Consider the following 9,123-nt stretch of genomic DNA (forward strand, 5'->3'; position numbering starts at 1 on the left):
ACAGGTGAAGACACTGCGGCCGGAGAGGGACAATGACTTGCCCAAGGCGACACTGTTGAAACTGGGGAGCTGGGATTTGAACCCCAGAAATCTGGAGCCCAGGTCCAGCCTGTTAAGTCCCAGGATACACTGCCCATAAAGTGTTGTAGGGTAAGTGATTGATATACAGTAGGTGCTTAATAAATGGTAATTATTGCCGTTTTTAATTATAGTTCTAGAGGATGCTTCGAGGGAGGGTAGGTCAGGCGAGGGGGAGAGCCATTGAGCGGTCAGTCTCTGCTCAGCAGGTCCAGCCAGAACTGCGCCGGAAGGCTGGGGCTGGGGGCGAGTCTGTCACTTTGTGGCAGCATCCGACTCGACGCGCGGCGGCGTGCGCGGGTCCCAGTCTTTGACCAGGCGCTGCGCCTGCTCGTAGCACATGTGCGGGTGCCGCTGGCGAAGGCGCAGGCGCACTACATTGTAGTCCACTTCATACCCGATCTTCTTGCAGTTGAGGCTCCCGGTGAGGTTCTTGTGCGTGGCGAGCAGCTCCTTCAGGTTTTTTTCCACGTGCGAGATGTGGCGCTGCAGCTTGTCAGTGCCCTGGGGAGGGGGCGGGACCGTGCTGCGGGCCGGGCGAGCCGGAGCAAGGGCCGCGGGGCACTGTCTGGGGCGGCCTAACACGCCTGGGCCAGGTGTGTGTGTGAAAAGAGCATACCTTTAAGAAGGGGCGGACCTCGGAAGGGGAGGGGCACACCTGGGCCACGTGTGCTTGCGGAAGGTCCCAGCCTGGGAAGGAGCACAGGAGGGAGCCCGGGAGGAGAGGCGGGACTCGCAGAGATTGGGGGCAACACGCGCTTGAAAGAGAAGCTGCGACAAGGCGGGGCTGCGGGCGGGGGGCGGTACGCACCTGGAGGACCTGGGATGTGGGAGAGCATCTGGGCAAGGAATGCATGAAGGAGCTAGGTTGAAAGAGGGCCGTATCATGAGGGGGGTGAGGAGGGTAGAGGTTGAGGGGACTTTTTTGAGACAGGTGTGGGTACCGGGGGGCCTCCTTCTGGATGGGAGTTGAAGGACTGGCAGACCTGGGTCAGGTGTGCTTGAGGAAGCGGTGTTACCGGGATGGGGCTGCGACTAGAGAGGACGGGAAGGCGCGGAAGGGGCCACCGAGGGGCATACCTGGGCGAGGCGGGAGGCTTCGGGGAGTTGGGTGCCCACGTGTCTCTGATACACTCGAACCAGAGGTCTATCCAGTTTCTCTCGAGTCTCCAGGTGACGTTTTGACAGAGGACCCTGGCGGAGTGCGGTGTGCTGAGCAGTGAGGCCCAGGCTAGGCGGACAACCCTGGCCCCACCCCCTCACACTCTTGCGCCACAGCACACCTTGATGAGGCCACGAGTGATGTACATTTCCTGGTTGAATTTCGTGCACCGATGGATAGTTCCCCTCATTAGTCCTAAGGTCATATTCATTCTTTCCTGGGTGGGTGGGAGCACAGAGGGATCACACTGACTTCCGGGCTCCTCTGCTGCCGCGTCCCCATCTCCGTAGTCAGCTCTAGTCCACCCGAGCCTCCCGCCACCAACTAGGAGTCGCCCCTGCCGCGCCCACCTTCAGCTCCAAGGTCTCACGCATCTTCTGCGCCAGCGAGGCGCACACGCGATCGCTTATCTCTTGTTGTTGCTCCTGGACGTCCTCCTCGTTCTTTGTCATTTCTAGCAAGGTGTCCTTGGACTCCATCAACAGTCGCTTGGCTTCGTACAGCGCCGTGGCGCACTCTGCGGGCGGGGTGGGGTCACGCGTGGAGACCCAGGGCCTCCTTTTCCCGATCCTGGCTGTCTGAGTCTCCCTCTCTATTCTCAGGTTGTGTTGGCCCCTGGGCGAGGGGGTTTATTGAAGGACTTGGAGCAAGTCCAGGGGAGAGGCTGTTGGTGGAGTTGGTATAAGTAGTGTCGCAGATTGACTGAAGGAGTGCTTGCCCGCAGGAGTGTGGGAAGCAGGAGTGTGCCAGGGAAAGAGCTAATTAAGAACGTGGCCTCAGTGGAGATGGGCTCTCAGCCCTCTCACTTGGTCTGGGGGGAGGGGGTGGAATTCCCCAGGGAAGGCAGGGGCTGAGAAGTGGAGGCGGAGTGGGCACCCAAGAGTACCTACAATAGTGGGCTCCTTTCTGTGGGGGCTTACCTGGGGTATAGGTGCCCACAGGGTCTGGGGGAGGCGTTTTCTGGCCCTGAGTGCGCGGGGAAGGGACGCGGGAGAGGTTCACCCAGGAGTGGCGGCCAGCCTGCTCCAGAACCTTATCCAGTGGCTGGTTCATTAAGTCCACAGCTTGGAGCCTCTCCTTACAGCAGAAGGCCAGAGTGTCGTGGCAGGACGCCAGGGCCTGGGGGCAAGGAAGCAGAGAGGGGCAGAGAAAAAGGCAGAGTGTGAGTGGGGAGATTGGGAGAGGCGGCTGGAAGCGATTTCTCTGCTGCTGGCTGCAAAACTTTTCCACCTCCGAACTGACCCTGTCCAGTTCTGGTTCCTGGCAGAAAGAATTGATTTCTAGGTGGAAGCTCAGACACTTCCCACACCGCTCCCCCTGTCCAGAAGCGTTCAATGATTCCTGGGTGGAGAGGGGAGGAGCAGAAGGGACTGGTGGTAGCTTCCTTGTTCTGGGTGTCATTTTCTTTTGCATTCTGTGCCTGGCTTTGCTCTGGCATTGCAAGAAAACCCCACCTCCCTTCAACTGTTCCACCTGTAAAGAGGAGAGGTGTAGCCTGAACCTACACCAATAGTCTTCCTGTACCAGTCCTTTGCTCCTCAGCTGCATTCAGGGCTGATCCCTTCCCCTAGCCTCAGGGTCTCTCCTCCTCTGCTCTTAGTAGTATCAGGAGCCCTCTGCTGTCCTCAGAGTGTCTCCCCCACCAACATCTATCTCATCTGAACTCCTACTCCCATCCAAACCCTACTTCCACCATTATAAAATGAAGCATATTGCATTTCTTTGATACTTGCAGTTATTTGAAAGTTATATTAAAACAAGTTTTTTGTATATATATCCATATAAATTCATATATATATATCCATATATTAAAACAAGTCTTTTGTGTGTGTATATATATCCATATATAAATGTATATATATTTATTATGTATTTATATATGGATGTATATTATATATATTGTATATATTGTGTATTTTTATGTATTTATTATGTATTTATAATACATTATGTATTTATAATGTATTTATATATATTTATAATATATTATGCATTTATATATTATGTATTACAAATATATATTACAAATACATAATATATAAATGCATAATATATATGGACAATATATAAATATATATATATCCATATATAAATACCACCCTCATCAAAATATAGGATATTTCCATCACCCCAAAAATATCCCTGGTGCCCCTTCCCTCCTCCCTACTAAGCTGCCTTGCAGATTAGTTTTGCCTGTACTTTAAGGTGTCCATAAACTACAGCCTATGGACTGGCTGCCTCTTTTTGTAACTAAAGCTTTACTGGAATACCGCCATGCTCATTCATGTGCATATTGTCTCTGGCTCTTTTGTGCTACACTGGCCTAATTGAGCAATTGTAACAGAGACTGCATCTTGCACAAAGCCTAAAATATTTACTACCTGGCTCTTCAAGAAAATGCTTTTGACATCTAGAACTTCATATAAATGGAATCGCACAGTGTGTATCCTATGTCTAGCTTCTTCTGCTGAATATAATCTCTTTGGGGTTCATCCACTTGAGTAAAAGTAGATTTAAAAAAGTCATTCATTCATTCATTCATTCATTCATTCATTCATTCATTCAAATATTCATCAAGCCCCTCCTGTGTGCTGGGCAATGTATCAGGGAGTGGGGAATGCAGTGGGGAAAACGGATCCGGTTCCTGCCCAAAAGAAGTGATGGGGTCAATATGTGCAGAGAAGATGGGCTAGTGAGAGGACCAGAGAAATGGAGATTATCTGGAGGGGAGCATGGGATCCAGAGGGGTTATTTTTGGTGATAAAATAGACATAACAAAATTTGCCATTTTAACAATTTTAAGTGTAGAGTTCAGGGGTATTAATGTTGTGCAACCACCACCACTGTCCATTTCCAGAACTTTTTCATCATCCCAAACAGATCTGTACCCATTAGAGAATAATTCTCCATTTGTTCACTGGTGAGGATAATCCAGTAAAGATGGAAATATTGGTGATGCAGGAGAATGGGGAGAAGGTGGGTGCAGAGGTAGGTGGAATTATAACATTGGCAGGGAATAATAAGAAAGGTTCCCTTCAGTGGCTTCCATGCATTGGGGTCATTCACTGAGAATGAGGAAAGCAGAGATCTGGAGAGGTTTGAAGGAAGAGAAAGTATGAAATAACTTACCCAGTGGGACAACAAGCCTTCTAGAGACACATGGTAAGATCCCTGGGAAAGTTCTGAGTGCCAATTTGCATTCACAATCTCAAGCTGAAACATAGCTGTTTGGTTGTAAGCATTTTTCTCCAGTGGCCATTCTCAGTTTCCATCTATGTCTGTTTTTTCCCCATCTCTCCATTCCCCTTTCTCTCTTGCAAACCCTTCCCTACTGGGGCCACCCTCAGGGTCTTCTCCCCTGTCTGCTTCAGACTTTCTTGAAGGATTTTTCAGGACTCACCAGATTTAAAGGAATATGACCGTGGCCTGGGGGTTTGGTGGGATGAGCACAAGGAAGGTTCTGAACCACGGACAGTGGTGCGCCAGCTCCTAAATTTCCTCCCCCATCCTCACCCACTACCCTGATCTGTCTCTTATTTGAATGTCCTTATAATGTGAAGTCTGTGAGGGCAAGGCCAGCTCTGTCCTCTTCACTGTTTGTCCCTAATGCCAAGCATGGTGCCCAGACACCAGGGTACTGGATTAATATTTGTCAAATAGATGAGTCAAAAGCACACACAGGGTACCAGCTAACTTTAACCAGTTCCAAAGGCTCCATCAAACCTGGCTGCTCTCTCATCTCCATTAGTGCCCTCATAAAGAAATTCTTGTTGTAAGAGCGAAGGATGTAGTGACAGACCATCTCTGGCTGGAGCTGACAAAGATTGAGCACATATCACAGTGTAAAGAGCTAGGCTCAAGACCTGACCTGAATCATAAGGTAGTTCTGGCACTTCCTGGTATATATCCAAAAAAGATCAGGGTCTCAAAGAGATATCTGCACTCCATGTTCATTTCAGCATTATCCACAATAGCCAAGACATGGAAACAATATAAGTGTCTTTTGACAGGTGAGTGGATAAAGAAAATGCGATATATATGCTATTATAATATTAATGTATTAATAATCAAAACACTGATATCTTAACATATTATAAAATAGTTATATATAATAAATAATATATTATAATATGTACTATTTTATACAATATATTGTATATTTATGTATAATATGATATATAGAAATTATATTTTATATATTTTATATCATAGAAACCATATAAAATTTATAATAATAAATTATATAATTATAATATATAATATAAAATATAAAATATAATATAATTATATTATATTTATATATAAAATATATTATATATGGAATATATAATATATAAAATATAATTATAATATGTATTAAAAAGATACTTAATATATAATATACATTATATATTAATACATGTTATATATTATGTATTATATTGCAGTATATAATATATATTAGTATATATAGAATACATTATATAGTACATATGTTATAATATACAGTATAAAGCATATAATATATTGTTATAGAATATATTAATATATAATATGATATGACATTATAAATGATATAATAATAGATAATAATATATGTGTTATAATATTATGTAATTATATATTATGTATTATATTAATAATATAGAATAAGAATATATGATATGTAATATATAATGTAAAACATATACAATAAAATATATATAATGGAATATTGTTCAGCCTTAAAAAAGGACACCTTGCCATTTGTGACAACATAGATGAGCCTGGAGATTCATTATTATGCTAAGTGAAATAAGCCAGATGCAGAAAGATCTCACTTATATTTGGAACCTAAAATAGGCAAATCCAGAGCGCCAGAGTGTAGAATGGTGGTTGCCAGGGCCTGGGGCAGGGGAGGGAGAAACGGTAAGATGTTGGTCAAGGGGCACAAAGTTTTAGTTGTGCAACGATGATTAAGTTCTGGAGATCTAATGTAGAACAATGTGACTATAGATAACAGTACTGTATTTTATAACTGAAATTTGCTAAGAGTTTGGATCTTAAGTGTTCTCTCCACACACACATAAAGGTAACTATGTGATGTGATGGATATGTTAATTACTTTGATTATGGTGATTATTTCACAATGTATACATATATCAAATCATCAAGTTGTGTTAAATATATACAATTTTAAATGGTCAGTTATACCTCGGTAAAGATGGAAAACAAAAAGATGCCTGAGCTGAAGTCACAGCCCTGCCATTGACTAGCCCTGTGCCTTGGGTGAGTCTGTGTCTCTCTGAGTCTCAGTTTCCCCATCTCTAATGAGGGGATCATAGTTTCTGTTTCACAGGAGAGTTTTAAGAAGTTAACCCAGTGACTACACAGGGCTTGGCACAGAAGGGGTGTTCGTTGTTATTTTGGGGCCCAACTCCATCTCTCAGAGCCTCGGTTTTCCCACTGCACAAAGTGGAACTACAGTGAGTGTCAGGGCAGGATGGACAGGGGTGTGGTTTGAGGGTTTGCTTTGGCTACAGTCCCCAAGGTTAGAGCAGTTCACCCATTCGGATCCACCTCCGCCCCTCCTAACTTGGCCCTAGGTATTCTCAACCTTGAGCAGAGCCTCTGATTTTTCCATATCTTTTTCCATCTTCCTCTTCATGCTCTTTAGCTCCTCCTTCTCCCAGGTAAGCATACAGTCAGCTTTGTCAGGGACCTAGAAAACAAGGAGAGAATCTCTCACACCTTCCAGAGGGGGCTGGAGGGAGATTTCTCTTTCCAGTGTATAGTAGAGGGCTTGTTAATGTCATAAACTTTGGGTTTGGAGAATGGAGTTGAGGGTGCTCTCACCCTTTGGGGACCTCACTCTGAGGGGGCTCTCACTGGGGGGGAGGTCTTATCCTTTAGAGAGTGGGGCTGGGGGCTTCTCTGTTTCATAGGTAGGAGTCCAGTGAGATGGGATGAAGGTGATTTAACTTGGGGGAAGGTCGTTCTCACTCTGGGGCTGGGGGTCCCCCCTTCCTTGGTGATGGTCTTATCCTCCCTCCCTGGCCAGAAGTACAGGGGACTCATCATAGGGATGATGAGGGGTTGCCTTTTTGGGTTCTTACTATCTGGATTTGGGGGCTGGGAGTAGGAATCCCACCCAGTGTGTGGGGGTTTCATTTCTCCTTAGAGAGGCTAAAATGTTCCCCACTTTTGGGGTGATGGTTTGCAGTTTCACTTAAGGGGGGAGGATTTCACCAGGGCTGAGACTAGGAGTCTCACTCTTTTCTCTGGCTGGGGACTTAGTTCTCAGGTGCAGGGACTTGGAGTCTGAGGGTCTCAACTCGTAGGTAGGACCTGTTCTTTTCTCCCCAGATGAGGCCTGGGGAGGGGTTCTCACTTTCTGGGGCTGTGGGGGAGGACTTGGGGTTTAAAAAAACATTTTGAGGAGGGGTGCCGGGGTGGCTCAGTAGGTTAAGTGCTGACTCTTGATTTCAGCTCAGGTCATGATCTCAAGGTCCTGAGATTGAGCCCCACATTGGGCTCCATGCTCTGTGCAGAGTCTGCTTGTCCCTCTCTGTCCCCCTGCTTGCTCTCTCTCTCTCAAATAAAATCTTAAACAATAACAACAACAAACATTTTGAGGAGAGTTTCATTGGTTGGGACAAGGACATCACCCACTCTCCTCAGCGGGGGGCTTTGGGTGTGTTTTCACTGGGATTGGGGCATTGAGGGTCTTAGGGAGGGTCTCACTTTCTGGGCCTGGGGGCTGGGTGGGTGATTTCATACCTGGGCTGAGGGCTGTGGTTGCCCTTTGGGAAGAATTTCATCTAGTCTGATTATTCAGAGTCCCACTTTCTCTCCTTGGTTGGGGGACTGGAATAGACACTCTCTTTGGGGCAAGGGGCCTGAGGATCTCATCCCCTCGGGAGGGTCTCACCCTCTGGGCTCGGAATCGAGGCACCTCCTCTTGGGAGCGTCCTCATCTTCTTGTGCCCTCACTCGATGGGAGCTGGGGCCTGGGGTGGAGGTGGGTGTTCTCTCTACGGGGAGGGGTTTTCCCAGGCCGAGCATCCAGGAGCTGAGGCCTCGGTCTCTGAGAGGGAAGGGAGAATGGTCCCACCTTCTCAGACTTGGGCCGGTAGCCCCGAAGCTTGCAGCTCTGCTGGTTAATGAGCAGGCCTTTGCGCACCTCGCTGAGCCTGCGGTCCGTAGCCTCCCGCTGGCGAAGCAGCAGCCGCAGCTGTCCATTGATCTGGTGCTGCGCGCGGCACAAGCGGGCGGCGGTGAGGCGCGCTCCGCGCGCGTGCGCGTGCACCACCTCGGCAGTCTGCAGGGCCCGCGCATCGCGGTGCATGGGCAGCGGCAGGCGGGCGTGCCAGGCGGGGGGCTTCATCTTGCCCTTCCACAGCGTGACGCCCTCGCCCGGCGGCGGCTTCTCCAAGGTGCCACCGCCCTTGAGCATCTCCACGCGGAAACGCCAGGGCAGAATGTAGGCAGCGCGGCAGAGATGGCGCGCCACGTGTGGGTCCCTCACGCTGTCCTTGGGTTGCCACATGGTCACTGCCTCCTGCCCGCAGCGGTCGGTCAGGTGGTGCGCCTTCTGCGTGATGGCCTTGGCTGCCTCGCGCCATGCTGGAGCCCCTATGCGGGTGTCCTGGCTCCGCTCAGCTGGGGGTATCAACACGGGCATTGTCCCTGCTTGCTGTCTCGGCCTGGCCCGGGGCCTCCACGGGGAGGGGCAGGGACTCCCAAAGACGCGCCAACTCCTTCCTGGCCTGAACAGTGAGTGAAACGCACTGCAGTGCCTATCACCATGACAACGGTGGCAACAGCGCAGAAGGAGTTCCATGGGTGGGGGAGGGGAAAGGCTACAGAGAGGCGTGGACCGGGTCTTTGCTTTGGAACTTGGCCACGGTGGCTTGGAATCTTGG

The 9,123-nt window shown here is 48.4% G+C and overlaps 1 protein-coding gene across 2 annotated transcripts; it reads right to left on the reverse strand.

Annotated features, from left to right (window-relative positions):
• Positions 1 to 201: 201 nt before the first annotated feature.
• Positions 202 to 8,896, reverse strand: TEKTL1 (tektin like 1). Of its 2 annotated transcripts, XM_036089082.2 has the most exons (7): positions 8,313 to 8,896; positions 6,816 to 6,920; positions 2,161 to 2,359; positions 1,591 to 1,757; positions 1,362 to 1,457; positions 1,159 to 1,272; positions 202 to 582 (listed from the first exon to the last, which is right to left on the reverse strand). In XM_036089082.2, exons 1-7 carry the CDS (start codon positions 8,880 to 8,882, stop codon positions 334 to 336), a joined length of 1,500 nt encoding a protein of 499 aa, XP_035944975.1. In that variant the 5' UTR covers positions 8,883 to 8,896; the 3' UTR covers positions 202 to 333. The 2 variants fall into 2 exon arrangements, 1 of the variants encoding a protein (XP_035944975.1); XR_013443870.1 differs by lacking the exons at positions 1,591 to 1,757; positions 2,161 to 2,359; positions 6,816 to 6,920; positions 8,313 to 8,896 and having other exon boundaries at positions 449 to 941; positions 1,159 to 1,514.
• Between the last annotated feature and the right edge of the window lie 227 nt (positions 8,897 to 9,123).

Source organism: Halichoerus grypus, chromosome 1, assembly GCF_964656455.1.
Source record: "Halichoerus grypus chromosome 1, mHalGry1.hap1.1, whole genome shotgun sequence".
NCBI classification, from domain to species: Eukaryota; Metazoa; Chordata; class Mammalia; order Carnivora; family Phocidae; genus Halichoerus; species Halichoerus grypus.

Excerpts from the sequence above, each read along its gene's own strand:
- TEKTL1 (XM_036089082.2), bottom strand. The coding sequence starts at position 8,882 with ATGCCCGTGTTGATACCCCCAGCTGAGCGGAGCCAGGACACCCGCATA. Across the intron at positions 6,921-8,312 it reads ACCGGCCCAAGTCTGAGAAG|GTCCCTGACAAAGCTGACTG; the intron begins GTGGGACCATTC and ends CTTGTTTTCTAG. Across the intron at positions 1,273-1,361 it reads TCACTCGTGGCCTCATCAAG|GGTCCTCTGTCAAAACGTCA; the intron begins GTGTGCTGTGGC and ends GCACTCCGCCAG.